This window comes from Budorcas taxicolor, chromosome 11 (genome assembly GCF_023091745.1).
Source record: "Budorcas taxicolor isolate Tak-1 chromosome 11, Takin1.1, whole genome shotgun sequence".
NCBI classification, from domain to species: Eukaryota; Metazoa; Chordata; class Mammalia; order Artiodactyla; family Bovidae; genus Budorcas; species Budorcas taxicolor.
The window spans coordinates 61,752,603-61,768,860 of record NC_068920.1 but is presented as its reverse complement, the minus strand read 5'-3'; the positions used below and the strand labels follow the sequence as shown (position 1 = coordinate 61,768,860).

Sequence of the window (16,258 nt, the reverse complement as noted above, 5' to 3'; positions counted from 1 at the left end):
TTTCTCTGGCCCAAGGAGGGTCTTGGGTCTTGGTTCCATGAACTTAAAAACACCCGAGTATACACCTTCACAAAGCATCGGTTGAACAGGGGTCTTTGGCCTCGTAGGGGCTGCAATGTGGAGCTCGGTGGTTGCCTGAACGGGCCTGGCCTTGACTGCTGCTCAGAGCAGGCAGCCCTTTCAGGAAGTGCACTGTGCCCAGGGCCTGGACCCAGCCGCGTGGCCACCTGCAGAGTCTGCTGGTGGTCCAGGACTTCCCTGTGCCCGGTGTCACTTCCCCCCCCGATGTCCTGTGCCCACTGGCCTCAGGTCCACTACAAGGACTTGTCTCACTCACTTCCTGAGAAGCCAGAGGACAGACCTTCGTGGGGACGGGTCTGGGCACCTGAGGGCAGGGAGTGACTAGAGAGCTTCAGGGGCAGAGGAGGCCAGCCCCACCAGCTCCAGTTCTCACCAGCGAGCGCACCCATCTCCCTGCCTGTGGAAGGACAGTCGTGGCTGTGTCCTGTGCCCAACTGGGAGGATGACAGGAGGCATGCTATACGGGAGCTGCCTGGCCCAGGGCAAGAGCTCCAAATGTGGCAGGCAACAAGGTCACAGTGCAGGTGTGGGTCCTTTGGGCAGTTGTGTTTGAGTTTTGGTGTGACCGGCCCTTTGGTCCAGGACAGGGCTGGACCAAGAAGACAACCTCTGAGGCATGTCCCACTGTCCTTGGGGAGGGCAACGAGTTTCGCCCCAGAGGAAGTTCCCTCCTGCTCAAGACCCAGAGGCAGAACTGAAGAACTGAGGCATGCTAGCCATGAGGGGCTTGGGGAGCAGACAGCACCCCGCACCTGCAGGCCCCAGCACAGAGTAGGTGCTCCGTCAGCATCAGCCTCTGTGGTCTGAGGACCTTTCTGCTATTGCCCAGCTTCTTACATGCCCTCTTCGCCAGGCCACATGGGTTTCCTGGGAGCACTGCACTTAGCAGGGAGGACGGCCCACTGGCCAGAACTTGTACCTGCAGACACTTCCTAAACAGCTGGATGCAGACAGAGCTGAGCAATGCGATGCACCAGCAGGAAGACTGGACCAAGGTTTGCTGGGGGTAGGGAGGCCAGCGGTCTGGGGGAAGGGAAACAGGGAGGGCAGTTTCTGAGGCTTCCCATCTTCATTACATCCAGTGCGAAGAGGATGCAAATCAAATGCCAATAAAGCTGCACAGTATAAAAATGACTCAGGATACGAGGGATGAGAAAGTCACGTCAGAGAATCTTCTGCAAAGCTTGGGACTAAGGAGGCTTTAGTGTTGGACCACTGGCAGCTGCAAAGGGGGAAAGAGCATGTCACAGCTTCTTTATAAAGAGAATGACTGAAATTTCAAAACCTTGAGAAAACTTGGGAAATTCAACTCAGCCTGCAGTTTCTTTTTTTTTTTTTGTTGGGGTTGAACATGAGCCTGTGTTAGCATCACTGGTACTTTATGAAAAAATGGGACTTCCTCGGTCAGCACTTGGTTGCAAATTTTGTTAAACATGTGACAAACTTCCTATCATTTCTTTGTATTTAAAAATTTCAGGATAAGCCCCGATCAAATCTTTTGCCCCTAATTTACTGCAACATTTTAAGAATTTATTTATTTGGTTGTGCTGGGTCTTAGTTGTGGCATGTGGGATCTAGTTACCTGACCAGGGATTGAACCTGGGCCCCCTGCATTGACAGCATGAAGTGTTAATCACTGGACTACCAGGGAAGTCCCTACTGGAACATTTTAACTGAAGTTTTAAGTAGACTCAGTGAAAGTGGCCTTTCCTGGTACAGTTACTCTGGAATAACAAACAGCTGTCATCTGAACTGCCCTTTGATGCTGCTTCTGAGATTTGGTCTAAGCAAGGATTCCTTAGAAAGAAAGCTGACATGATGGTGTTGCCCACATGGGAGAGTAAAAAAAAAAAACAAAAAATGACCCCATGAGAGTATTGACCATAAAGGCACTTTATAAATTATCTGAAGAGTTTATCATGTTTCTTCCTGCACATCGGTAAATATTTGCTGGGAGAGTTTTCTTCTCTGGGACGACTAGAATATCCTTGAAGATGTAAGATATCCTTGAAGACCTAGAAACACGCTGCAAGATGAATACTCAAAAGAGCCCATGGAAAATTGCAATTGACAGTAACAAAGACAGTCCTGAGACCACTGGGGGATCCTTGTTTTGTGGTCTCTCAGATCACAGTCCCCACTTCCTACGCCACCACCCGCTTCAATAGGAAATGACCCTAGAAAGACTTCTCAACTCTTGGAGGCTAAAGGTAGCAAGCCTTTTACCCTGACACTAAGGTACATGAACAGTCAACATAGCACCCACAAAGAGAGAGAACGTCGCTTTTTGTTTTATTTTTCCACAATCGAGAGCAATTCTGCAGCCTCAAATGTTATGCTGGAAGACAGCCTGATTAGTGACCACTGTCTGTGTTTTCAGGAATGTTCTCTGTTCCTGTAGGAAACCTTGCATCTGATTAAAGAAAACACAGCATGGACCATGTACAGCAGTGTGACTATGATTGAAAACACCTGCAACCAAGAAAAATAACCATTAATGGGGGTGCCTGGTGAGAGGGCAAGTCATGGGCCTTCCAAGCTGGGCTGGCTGCTTGCATGACACTTGGCCCTGAAGTGTGTGGACAGCCGTTGCTTCCCATCACTCACACAGTCATCCTTTCCTTCAGAGCCCAAGTGTAGCCCAGAATGCTCTAGGCACCGACTCCAGGTGACCTATTGCATTTCCTGACCTTGGCATGCAAAGTCAACCATCTGCCATCACATATCTCCATTTGGTGCCACCCAGCTGGAAACGAGGGCCCTCAGAGACCCCTCCAAAGATATTTGCAGGCAAATATCCCCTGCTCTTCATGGAAAACTTCCTTCCTGCACACCAGGATGACCAGAGTCCCCCAGCTTTGATTCCAGCAGCCTGGCTCAGAGAATATGACCCGTGGGTTTGCTGGCTCTGGTTAAGGTCTCATTGCTGCCTGGACATCCTCAGACCCCCACCAGAATTTTACGCTAAGATCCTGAATTTCACAAGCATAGGCCAGGAAGCCAGGACACAGGAAGTGAGTGACTGGCACGGGAAGGAGGAATGTTGAGCTTTTACTGAAAGGAAGGGGCTTACTGAGAAAGCTGCTGGGAGCAGAGGCTGAGAAATGTGGCAAGCGGTCACACTGTGCCTGGTCAAGGCCCTGACCTGCCATCTTTTCACCTGGGCCCCGTCTATCCTATCACCCAGCTCGGAGCGGCTGGCCCCGAGGGCTGCCTGCCCACAAGCAAACATCTGCATCTGGCTTGGCCTTGGGTGTGGGGTCAAGAGTTTCCAGCTGCTGGGGTTGGGATGAGGGAGGTGCCTACGGGTTCTCTACTGTGGGGTGTAGAAACAGTCATCTGAGGGTGACGGAGGAGGCGGATGACCCTCCCAAGGGGAGGAGGAGCAGCCCAGGTGCTGCCTTGCTGTAGCTGGGCGCCTTCTTGGGAGATGCACCCGTATGGGAGAGGCTCCCACTCTGTGGGACAGCTGAGGGGGTCCCAGGGACCATGAGAGGGCCCTGCTAATGGAACTGGGGAGCGGCTGGGAGCTGAGGGGAGCGTGTGGCTTCCCCAGGGAAGGGGATGGGCCCCTGGAGGCTAGCAGACAGGCTTCGAAGCGCTCTCCCCGAGACCCGTCCCTCTGGGAGCAGGAAGCGCACCCGCACTAACCCCCTTCCCAGAGCCCAGCGGCGCCCACCCCGTGGGTTTTATTTCAGTCTCTGTTCTGTTGTTCACTCAGTGGTGTCCAACTCTGTGACCCCGTCGACTGCAGTACGCCAGGCTTCCTTGTCCTTCACCATCTCCCGTTTGCTCAAGTTCATGGCCGCTGAGTCAGTGATGCTATCTAACCATCTCATCCTCTGCTGCCCTCCCATCTGCCCTTCCCAAAAGGTGTGAGGGGACACAGCTTTGGCACCTGGGATGGTCATGTTGTGGTCTGTCATCACATTTGACCTAGGATTTCCTAGAAATCTAAGTAAGGAGTAATGTTTCTTCAACTTTTTCTTGCTTTTTAAACAATGTTTATGGTTAGGAATGCATCTCATATGAATTAGCACCCTGATGCAAGCCTACACAAGCACAACTCTGGAAAAGAGTTCTAGGAAACAATACATTCTCCTTCCCTGCCATTCTTTTTTTTTTTTTTTTTTTTAATTTATGTATTTTTAATTGGAGGGTAATTGCTTTACAATGTTGTGTTGGTTTCTGCCATACGTCAACATGAATCAGCCATAGGTTATACATATGTCCCCTCTCTCTTGAACTCCCTGTCATTCTGATCCATTTCAGCAATGAGAAAATTAGGTCGTGAACTCATGGCCCCCCAAGGGGTCTTGCCCCCGAAGTGGGAGGATGTTCTTTTTAGAGCTTAGGTACCTGCAGGCAAGGTGTCCCCGAGACACAGTCTCACCCCATCTATTCTAATGGGGTGGGGGAGGTTCCAGCCCCTGTTCTACCCATTGCTACCTGGGAAGCCTTGGGAGGAAGTGGTTTAATAGCTCTCTCATCCTCCAGGGAAACAAAAAGAATTGCTGTCTCATTTTATAGGTGAGCAAACTGAGGCCCAGAAGGCGCAAGAGACTCGCAGAAAGAATGAGTGTGAGGTTCACACCCTCTTACTGCACAGGTTCTCAGAGCAGTCAGGAAGGAGATACCGTGGACAAGAGACAAAGGGCTAATCCCAGAAGCAGACACCCACAGCTGGAGGTCTGGACACGCTGTGCCTGGAGGGGCCACCCTGCAGCCCCTGAGCCAGGGCCTGGGCGGCACTGGCCACTCAGTTTCCCATCCCTGGTCTCAACACTGCCCCCACCCTGACCGCGAACTTCCCTGGAAGACCCTCAGGGACAGCCTGGAGCCCAGGTGGGCAGACTCTGTGCTCACACTTGTGCTAAGAGTGTGGGTGACAGAGCAGTTGGCCTGGACCCCAGGCCCCTCCAGTTCCTGGTCACCCCAGGGAGGGTTGTGCAGGCTCTTGGGGCCCTGGTTCCCCATCTGTGAAATGGGTGTGATAACAGCACCCACATCCTTGGGCTGCTGTGAGGGGAAAATGAGATTGTTCACAGGAGCTCCGACAGTGCCAGGCCCTCACGGTCACGCCCCCTCCCACGTCTGCCCCGTCAAAGCCTGCCCAGGCTCACACCCCTGGCTAGCGCGGGCCTGGGCACTGCAGCTCTGACTGTGCCCGAGGGGGTCTGGGCGCATCAGTTCCCTTGTCTGGGGCTTTGTTTTTCCAGAAACGAGGGGGAAGGTTTACTTGGTTGAGAATTAAGCAAACTAAGAACCACCAGAGAGGACTCAGGAACCCTTCTGCTTAGAAGCCCCGTCGGTGGGCGGCGGGAGCTGTGGACACTGAGGCTGAGCTGAGGACTCACCACAGCGGAGATGTTTTCACTGTAATGTCTGTATATGTCGTCTTGCAGGCCGATAGTGACCAGAGTTTCCAGGGCAGAGGCGCTGAAGTAAAACAGGGCTGCGAGGCAATGGTAGGCTGTGTCCTGCAGGTCAGAAAGGGCCATCAGAGATGGGGTGCCAGTGGTGGCGTGGGCAGCTACGGTCCCGGGGGGCCCACTGACCCCACCTGTCCCTGCCTGGCCAGGCCCCTCTGTTACCCTCCGTGGTTTCCTTTTACCCCTTCCCCGCCCAACCTCCGATCCACCCCCAGCCCTCTCCTCACAAGGACTGATTAACCAGGGCTGCTCCTTGGTTTGGGAGCCAGAGTAAGGACTTTAAAGGAGGAGGGACTTTCACCTGAGATGAGATCTAGTAAGGGCTGGGAGAGGGCCTCTTAGATTGTTGGAAATTGGTTTTGGATGTGAGATGTGTTATGCACGGTCACAGTCCGGAGCTCAGATGTGGTCTTGGCGCCAGTGCAGAGTGGAAAGGTTAGGCCGTGTCCATTGTTTTGTTGTTCGTTTTGGGGAGTATTTTAGTGGGGCTCCAGATAGTTAAAAGGAGAAAAGTACTAGAACGGGGCTTTGAGTAGTTGTGAATGGAGGGGGTTTCTAAAGTCTAGGCTGCAGGCCTTTGGAGAGTAAGAGGCCTGGCTAATGGCCCCACCCCCGTCCAAGGGAGGTCAGGGCAGGTGGCCCAGGTGTCAGTTTCCCCTCTTCACGGCCCTCAAGGCAGAATTCATGCGGAAGGGAGATCACAGGCCATCCCTCTTCCCTGGCCAGGCTCCTCTCTGGTGACCCCGCGTTAGAGGCGGGGACGGGAGCGGGGAAGTGAGCACGCCTCACACTGGGCAGCGGGACCCACCCCCGGCGCCCCGGCCCCTCCCCGGAGGCGAAAGCCAGTCCTGCTGGGTGGTGGGAGAGGGCGACTGACCCCTGGCAGGTGCAGGAGGGACAGGGAGGGATGTTGGGCTGCTGGTTTCCAGGAAAGGGGTGATCGCGGAGGAGAAGGCAGAGCAGACCCTGGAAACCCAGGCAGGGACAGCGTCAGTCAGCCTCCTGCCGCGGGAGCCCCGGGCTGCTGTGGGCCGCTCGGCCTTGGAGGGCGGGCGGGAGACACCAACAGGCTCCTCACCCAGCACTGGGAAAGCCCGCCTCCTGGGGGAGAGCGTCCATCACTACCCCCTGCCCCAGACATGCAGGGCTGGACTCACCAGGGTGATCCAGAAATTCCAGTTCTTATGGGCACCAACAGAGTAGAGGAAAAGCAGGAGCGTGGTGGCTACGAAGCAGGACACAGACACGAACAGGACCCAGCCCTGAACCAGGGGGACAGGCACCTGGGTCAAGAGAATGAGGATCCACACCAGCCCCCCAGAGACCTGCAGAGGGAGGGAGAGAAGGGGTGATGGTCAGACCAGGAGAGCCCAGGTCCAGAGGTTACGCTGGGGAGCCGGGGCTCTTCACAAATACTAACTCGGTTAATCCTCATACTGAACCATTTGTGAGATGGGCAAACTGAGTCATATACAAGGTAAAAATTTGTTAGCACTAGAAAGGATTTATGCCATCCAGTTTTATCATTAGAAGAGCTAGTTCTGAGGTTATATCCTTCCTAATTTTTGGATGGCAGAAAGCAAAGAGGAACTAAAGAGCCTCTTGATGAAGGTAAAAAAGGAGAGTGAAAAAGCTGGCTTAAAACTCAACGTTCAAAATACTAAGATCATGGCATCCGGTCCCATCACTTCATGGCAAACAGATGGGGAAACAGTGGAAACTGTTGTAGATTTTGTTTTCTTGGGCTCCAAAATCCCGAGACTGCAACCATGAAATTAAAAGACGCTTGCTCCTTGGAAGAAAAATTATGATAAACCTGGATAGCGTATTAGAAAGCAGAGACATCACTTTGCTGGCAAAGGCCCATATAGTCAAAGCTATGGTTTTCGCAGTTATCATGTACAGATGTGAGAGCTGGACCATAAAGAAAGCTGAGTGTCAAACACTTGATGCTTTTGAATTGTGGTGCTGGAGAATACCCTTGAGAATCTCTTGGACTGCCAGGAGATCAAACCAGTCAATCCTAAAGGAGGTCAACCCTGAATACACATTGGAACCGAACTTATGCTGAAGCTCCAATATTTTAGCCACCTGATGCAGAGAACCGACTCACTGGAAAAGACCCTGATGCTGGAAAGATTGAAGGCAGGAGGAGGGGATGACAGAGGATGAGGTGGTTGGATGGCATCACTGACTCAATGGACGTGAGTGTGAGCAAACTCCGGGAGATGGTGAAGGACAGGCAAACCTGGTGTGCTGCAGTCCATGGGGTCACAGAATCGGACATGACTGAGCAACTGAATAACAGCAAGTATTTTTGATATAAAAATATCCTTTCTTTTATAAAATGGTAGTGACTAGTTGATCCTTTTGGTCTTTACTTTGCAAAATGAATTAGCTACACTATGCTATTAGCATTAAAAAAAGTTGGCCCCTAAATGACCAAGTCCAAGAAGCACTCTATCTATTGGAGGCATGGCAGGAGTGGGAAGGACCCAAGAGGGCCTGGTCTTGGATGACCTAGGGCAGGCATGAGAGAAATACTGTTTTCCTTGTCATTATCCAGAAGACACGCTGCTTGCTGTCCTCAGAGTCAGGGAGCTCCAGGAGCGTAAGGACAGATGTAGAGGTCATGACCTCAGATCCACAAAGCCAAGGGCTTGTAGACAGGCTTGCCCTCGTTTGGATGGACCTTCTTCCCTCCCTGTGCCCACTGGCTTTACCCAGCAGGATACAGAGGAATAAGAAGTTTCATGAAAAATATGAATGTCAGCCGTAAGAGACAAAAAAAAAAAAAAAAAAATCCTTGGACGCTTAGATCAGACAGGAGTGGGTTCTGTGCAAGAAAAACAGGAGATCTGATGGGAGGCACCGAGGGGGCCGGCAGTGTGGTGAGCTCACAGCAGTGCGCCTGCAGCAGTGAGCAGAGTGCCCCAGCCAACGGCGCTGCTCTGCAGGGCCCCAGGCTCTCTCTTTGGGAGGGGTGTGGGCGTCAGTTTTACCCTTCTGACCTTGCGGTCGAGGATTCTCTTCTGATTAATGCACCTTGGCCAGGTAGGAGATAAATGCCAGTCCCTTCCCTGTGGACGCATGCTGAGAACCAGTGTCTCAGAGAGCCCTGTGTGTGTGTGCCAGAGACATGGGCAGAGTCAGGCGTTAGGCAGGGAACAGACCCCAGGACTGGCCTGCAGTACAGGAAAGGGTGCTCTCAGAGTGGGCTTCCAGGTCAGCGGGGTATGAAGGACTTAGCCGCACCGGCACCCACAGTGGGGCACCGTGAACGGCGACCACTGAGGGCTGGTCTGTCTTAGGGAGGAGTCCTAAGATGTAAGAGCTGGTTGGGTGGCCCCCTTCCGGCCAGGTCCCTCGATCCACAGTGTCTGGCTTATCCGCAGGCAGCTGGAGGGCACGACGGAGGCTCTGGGAGATTGGGGGCAAGGTTTAGTGCCAGGGGTGCCCTCGCCCTGAAACAGTGCCCTGCCAGACGGTGATAAACTGACACGACAGGCCCAGTGGTAACTGCTCCTACGCCTTCTGGCAGATATAGCAATTTGCTATTAATACATGCTCAGAATTCACAGAGCTTTCCCCAGGGTCCTGGCACCGTGCTGGTGCCAGCCTGAAGGCACAAGACAGGAGGGGCAGCCACAGCATCCTCTTCTCCTTGGTCACCACCCCTGCTCAGGCTGGCCAGAGTGGCTCCTGGCAGAGGACATGCCCACTTCTGCCCTCTGTTTCCCCTCTTTGGGGAGAAGAGTCTTTGGGACGCCCTTATTGAGATAGGTTATCTGTGTTGTACTTGACCCAGAGACAAGTTGAATGTTCCCTCAACAGCCTCACCCACCCCCAAATCTACTCAGGGTTCTGCCTGAGAAGGGCATCTAAAGAAAAGGTGGTGTGGATCATTCTTACTGCCCCTGCCCTCTCCCCACTTGCCCCCTTTCAGCACACACTAGCCAGGTGATCTCAGACCATGCATTTGAGGCATTAATAAATTAATAATTGCACCTGATTGCTACTGAGCAGTAACTGTGTGCATCACTTGTCTTAAGAGCTTTGTGTATATGACATTCACTTATTCCTCACAGCATCCCACAGGTTTATATTGCCATGTCCCCATTTTATTGATGCAAACACTGAGGCACAGTTGCCTGCTCACATCGCCACAGCTGCTGAGTGCCAGCTTCGACAGGCTGGCTGTGGAGCCCAGGTCACACGCCCCTGCGTGTGTGTGACTTTTACACAAGGTGACACAAGGGCAGCTCACGATGACACTGCCCTCGTATGTAGGGTCGGCTCTAGAATGGCCGGGAGAAGAGCCACAGTGGTGGAGAGGAGACGGCCCCGCGAGCCTTGCTCCTGCTGCCAGCTGTCCTTCGGCCTTGGGGCTGGGGAACTGCAGAGGAAGTGCCCCTCCCCCATCCCCCCCGTGACCCCACTTCTGGCAACAGCTGCGTGGTGTGTGTGGCTCAGAGAGACAGGCTTACACTACCCAGTCGTGCTTGTCTCCCTCTTCCTGTGACGGCACTGCAGCCTTCAGAGGTCAGGAGCTCCAGGGTAGGGGTGCAGGCCCGGGGAGAGCTGCCATTCCCCACCCAAGATACCACTCTTCCCTGCTCCCGGGCAGTTTCCTGGTCTTGTGGGGGGACTGGTGTCCACCCTGCTGACCTGGAGGCTGAAGGTCTGGCATCTGCAACTCCCAGGCTATTGGGAAGTCAGGCCTGGGAGTAAGCAACAACTCACTGGACCACAGATTTAAAAACTGATCAAGCCTTTCACACCCGTTGGACTAGCAGAAAATTACAAAGTCTGACTCTACCAAGTGAGGCAAGGTCCGGGAACAATGGAGCCTTTGATAAGCTGCTGGTGGGAGTCAGGAAGGTTATACAATATGGGAACCTTCTTTCTAAAAGAATGCAAAGCAAGCCAGAGTCTTGGAAACAGTCTGCGCAAGCAGGGGTCCCGAGCTTAATTAATATTTATTAGCTTCTTGGTAACTCCGCTCCTGGGCTGTGGAAGGGGGAATAACCCTTTTGGACACTGATGTGCTAACATTTGGGAATAGGAGGATGTGCAACCCCTATGACCCAGTGTATGTATTTCTGAAAGAAATTCCCAACATCGAAGAATGTTGTTTGGCAGTGCTGTCTGCAATATCAAAACGAAGCAGATTGGAAATCGCCCAAACGCCCATCAACAGAAGATGCGTAAAGAGCGTCAACATGTGTGAACCTCAGAACAAGGCTGCATGAAAAGCCTGTTGCAGAAGGATATGTAGAGGGCAACGAAACTTCCATAAAGTGAGAAAACATGAAACCACACCACGTGTGTCATAGGGAGTCAGGGGTGCAGTCAAGTTTTACCCTTGAACACACATTCAGCTTAGGGGTGGTTCTGTAGCTGGAAGAAGAGACAGTGATAAGCAGAGTAGCCAGGGGGCTTAGATGTCATCTGAAAGTTCTATTCCCTTAATACTGAGCGGAACACTAAGATTTGACAAAACAGAGATAAGTACAGGGTATTCATTAAAGTATTGTATATGGTGTAGTGTTAGCCACTCGGTTGTGTCCAGCTCTTTGCAGCCCCATGGACTGTAGCCCGCCAGGCTTCTCTTTCCATGGAATTCTCCAGGCAAGAATACTGGAGTGGGTTACCATTTCCTTCTCCAAAAATATTATATATACTTTTCTATAATATTTGAAATAGTTCTTAATTTTTAAGAAGCTGAAGTGGAGGGGTTTCCCTGGTGGCTCAGTGGTAAAGAACCCACCTGCCAATACAGGAGAGGCCGGTTTGAACTCTGGTCTGGGAAGAGCCCTCGTGGCTCGGAGCACTTAAGTCCGTGGGCCGCTACTGAGCCTGTGCCCTGGAGCCTGCGTGGCTGAGGCCCGCATGCCCTCAAGCCTGTGCGCGGCGAGAAGAGGAGGCGCCCACACACCACAGTGGGAGTCAGCCCACTCCCATAACTAGAGAGGAGCCCGCACAGCAGCGACGACCCAGCTCAGCCCAAATAAATAAATTCTTCTTATTATTTTTAGATTCACTTTTTATTTATTTATTTATTTTTGGAGGCTAATTACTTTACAATATTGTATTGGTTTTGCCATACATTGACATGACTCCGCCACGGGTGTACATGTGTTCTCCATCCTGAACCCCCCTCCCACCTCCCTCCCCACCCCATCCCTCTGGGTCATCCCAGTGCACCAGCACCAAGCACCCTGTCTCATGCATCGAACCTGGAAAAAACAAACTGACGTGGAGTTGGCAAAACAGGAAATGAACCATTTCACCTTGACCAGTCGGTGGTATTTAATACATTCATGATGCTGTGCAGTCCGCCATCTCTAACTCCAAAACATTTTATCACCCCAAAAGGAAGCACCATGCCCATTAAACTGCTCCCCGTTTCCCTCTCTGCTCAGGCCCTGGTAAACCACCGATTTGTGTTCTGTGTCTATAGCTTTCTCTATTCTGTGCCTTTCATATAAATGGGATCCTGCACCATGTGACCTTTTGTGTCGGTTTCTCAGCATGGCGGTTTCAGATTTATTAACTCTACAGTTTGGATCAGTGCCTCATTCGTTTCTAAGGCTGAGTAATATTCCATTGCATGGAATGTCACAGTTTCTGTATTAATTCACCTGCTGATGGGACATCTGGGCTATTCCCACCTGTTCGTTATTGTGAATGGAGCTGCTATAAACATGCATGTTTATGAACCTATTCAGCTCTCTGTATTCAATTCTTTCAGTCATAAACCTAGGTTTGGACTTGCTGGGTCATGTGGTGATTATTATTATGTTTTTAAAATTTTAATTAAAAATGTTAATTTTACATTGGAGGATGGATGATTAACAAAGTTGTGTTCGTTTCGAGTGTGCAGCTAAGTGATTCATCTATACATATACATGCACCTATTCTTTTTCAAATTCTTTTCCAATTTAGGTTATTAAATGATATTGAGCAGAGTTCCCTGTGCTATACAGTAGGTCCTTGTTGGTTATCTATTTAAAGTATAGCAGTGTGTACATGTCTATCCCAAACTTCCAATCTATCCCGGCCTCCAACCCTTCCCCCGGGTAGCCGTTTATTCTCTGTGAGTCTGTTTCTGTTATAAAAAAAGTTCATCTGTATACTTTTTAAAAGATTTGCACATAAGCAATATCATGGGATATCTGACTTATTTCACTTCGTATGGTCATCTCCAGGCCCACTGATGTCGCTGCAGCTGGCACTATTTCATTCTTTTAAATGGCTGAGTAATATTCCACTGCATGTATTTGCCTCATCTTCTTTACCTATTCATCTGTCAATGGACATTTAGATTGCTTTCATTTCTTGGCTATTTTAAACTGTGCTGCAAAGAACACTGAGGTGGACATTTCCTTTCAGACCATGTTTTTCTCCAGATATACGCCTGGGAGTGGGATTGCAATATCAATCGGCAGCTTTATTTTAGTTTTTTAAGTAGTCTCCATACTACTGTCCTCTACAGAGGTTGTACTGATTTACGTTTGCACCAACAGTGCAGGAGGTATTTCCTTCTCTCCACACCCTCTCCATCATTGTCGTAGATTTTCGTGATGATGGCTGGTAATTACTTCTGAGGAATTACCAAACTGTGTTTCATAGCAGGTGAACAAATTTACATTCCCACCAGCAAAGTCTGAGGGTCCCAATTTCTCCACATCTTAGCCAGTACGTATTTTCCCGTTTTTTGATAACAGTAGTCCTAATTTCATGTGGAGTAGTAGCTCATTGTGCTTTTAAAATATTTTACTTATTCATTTTATTTTCACTGCTGCGGAAGCTCTTCTCTAGTTGTGGGGCGGGGCCCCTCTCCAGCTGCAGCGCGCAGCCTGCTCTTGGCAGCGCTTCCTCTAGCTGAGGAGCGCAGGCTCCGGGGCCTGCAGGCTCAGTAGCTGTCGCACAACGGGTCAGTAGTCACTGTGGCTTTGATTTCATTTTCCTAATGATGAATGATGATGGGTATCTTTTCACATGCTTATTGACCATTTGCATGTCTTTTTTGGAGTACTGTGTATTCAAGTCCTTTGTCCGTCTTCTTAACTGGGTTGTATATGTTTTGTTGTTGAAACAGTTCATAATTAAAAAAACATAAACAACCCTCCCAGATTGGCCAGCTCCTTCCTAGGCCCTTTAGTTCTCTACTCTTTCCACACATCAAAACACGTACAGCTTTGTATGTGTACCACTTGTACAGATGAAAATATAAAGAACGGGCATCTGCTTTCTTTTCTGCCCTCCCAGGCACCCAATGAGCCCATCCCCAATTCAAGGAGGAAGTAAAAAATTTGGGATGACACTGAGGCATCAGGGCCCTCTAGAAGTGGGAGGGGTGTGATCCTGAAAGCAGGGGCTGATGGGGAAGAGAAAAAAAATTACTTCTAAGACAGGTGTGAGAGAAGTATTTGGGGTAAAGGAGACATTTTTCTTAGAAGCCGCTACTATCTGCAGGCATCAAAATGACGCATTTCAGGTAGTCCATAGAGCTGAGATTTCCTACACCTGGTTTTCTACTTTTGTTGATTTAGGGAGATCCTCCTCATCACCTAGGACTCCCCCAGCAGGCTGGGCTCATCCTTCACTCTGGCACTCCATCCACTAATCTGTGATGACAAAGGCGGCAGAGGGCACTGGGAGGTCCCTTCTGTGATGCCAGGATCCCCCTACCCCCAGCACACACACTTGCTGCCACCTGAGCCAGACCTTGTCTGCGCAAGAGGAGGAGGGTGCACCAGAGTCTTCTGCATGAAGCCCAGCTAACACGCTCTGGCTCTTGTTATAATGCCCCCCAAACAGTTACAAAGGCAGAGCAAGCCGCTCATCAGGGCAACCTACGGGACACTAGCAAGTCCTCTTGTTGCTTAAAAATTCTCTCTGCCCCACCGCCCCTCACCTTTAGCCAGCGTCTCTTTCGGTCACAAAACTTGCCTTTGTAAATACAGTAGGCTCTGAAGGAACCACCCATTCACTACTTATTCCCTGGTCTTAGGTTCTACAGGATCATTTCCAGAAACCTTGAGCAAGCACAGGCTCAGTGCTGACTGGAAGCAGAGATGAGTGGTCTGGGAAGGGACATTCTAGTGGATGCCAGTCCTTTCCACTCTGGGCCTGAGTGTCCCCACCTACAAATGGTGTGGCTGGCTAGCTCCAGAGGTGTCCAGGGCCTCTCCTAGATGTCAGCTCCTCCACAGGGGTGTGACCAGGCTACTTTGACCCCTTCTGCCATCTCCCTCAACCCTCCAGGGAAGACAGAACCTGCTCCCTTTGCTGTTCACATCTCCTTGACAATCAGGAGACAAGAAGCTGGGGTCCCGTTTCTAAACAGGTTTGGACGTTTTCTTTTCCAACGGACTCTCCAGGCGGCCATTTCGGCGGTGGGGTTGCAGGGAAATGAGACTCGAGGCTTCTGGCGTTAAAGCCACAGAAGCAATACAGCCTGCCTGCCACCCCTCCACCGCCTAAGGCGAGGCCCTGGGAAGTTTAGGCTGAGTCCCACAGGGAGCACTTCACAGGAGCCCCGAGGAGGAAGTGCGTTCCCGCAGCCTCGGGTTGAGGCTGTGCGGCTCCAGTGTAAGGAGGGACCAACTGCAGGGGAAGGAGTCCTCGGATGCTCAAGGTCACCCGGCCCTCACAGGCCCCTCTCCCTCCCTCCATCCCTCACACTGGGCACAATGGCTGTGGCGAGCAAACCACGGCCGCTTTTATAATTTCCAGATTGCCAAAATTCCGTTCACTCGCCAGAAACGTCCAAGAGAAAATAATCCGGATTCGGTTTCTCCTCCAACACCAGCCCTATCTCCACACCTCTTTTGGTAATACTTCATCTTTCTTTTGACGATTTTTATATTTTTTAAACAAATTTCTAACCATGGAGAGAACTGGGCGCCTCTACAAGGACGTCGATCGCCAAGAAGCCCATGGGAAGCAAGTTGGGAGCGCAGCTTTGGTACCGGCGCGCTCCCGGTGGACCCGGGCCAGCTTCCGACCACTGAGCCGAGTGAGTTTGGTTTCTCCAGCTAAGCCCCGGTGACGGTCTCCCCGGGGGCTAGAAGAGGCCAGAAGACTGCGTGTGGCGGTGGGGAAGAGACAGTCCTCACTCTCCTTCTCTACCCAACCCAGTGCTCCCGGACCAGGGCCGCTCCGGGACGGGCGGGAGGGGAGAGCTCGCGCGGCACTGCCCACCCCATCCCGTCGCAGCCCGCCCTCCCTGGTCCTCCGCGACTCACAAACTCGAAGATGAAGAGCAGGTCGGGGAAGGTGGTGAAGACCGCGGAACCCCTGGGCAGGCTGCGGCCGCCCGAAGCCGTTCCGGTGGCCATGCAGGCGCGCGGGTGTCCGCCTCGGAATCAGAGGCGCGCGTCTCTGGCTCCGCGCTGACCGAGCATTTGCTCCGGGAGCCGGGTGCACCCGCGAGGGTTGAGGCCGGAATTTCGGGGCCAAGGAAAGAGGAGCCCCAGGCCGCTGCCGGCGGGGCCCTGCCACCGCCCTAGACCGTCGGGCTTCGCCCTGAACCACCCGGGAGTAGGGGCGGGGACTCGGCTCCTGCGTCCCAGGTCTGCGCTCCACCTCCAAACCCGAGCCTAACAAAACCACTTCGGCTAGGCGCTTCGCACACTTTGGGTCTTAGCAAGTGATGGTTACCATCCCTTAAGAATGATCTCTGTCAAAAACCAGCACTCAGAACTCCTTGTCTTCACACTCTTGCGGTCACCATT

General features: G+C 51.7%; 1 protein-coding gene across 1 annotated transcript; it reads right to left on the bottom strand.

The window, feature by feature from the left end:
• Positions 1-2,457: 2,457 nt before the first annotated feature.
• LOC128056674 (myelin and lymphocyte protein-like) lies at positions 2,458-15,862 on the bottom strand. The gene is made up of 4 exons (XM_052649489.1): positions 15,770-15,862; positions 6,671-6,838; positions 5,439-5,561; positions 2,458-2,553 (listed from the first exon to the last, which is right to left on the bottom strand). The coding sequence occupies exons 1-4, from the start codon at positions 15,860-15,862 to the stop codon at positions 2,458-2,460; spliced, it is 480 nt and encodes a 159-aa protein (XP_052505449.1).
• Between the last annotated feature and the right edge of the window lie 396 nt (positions 15,863-16,258).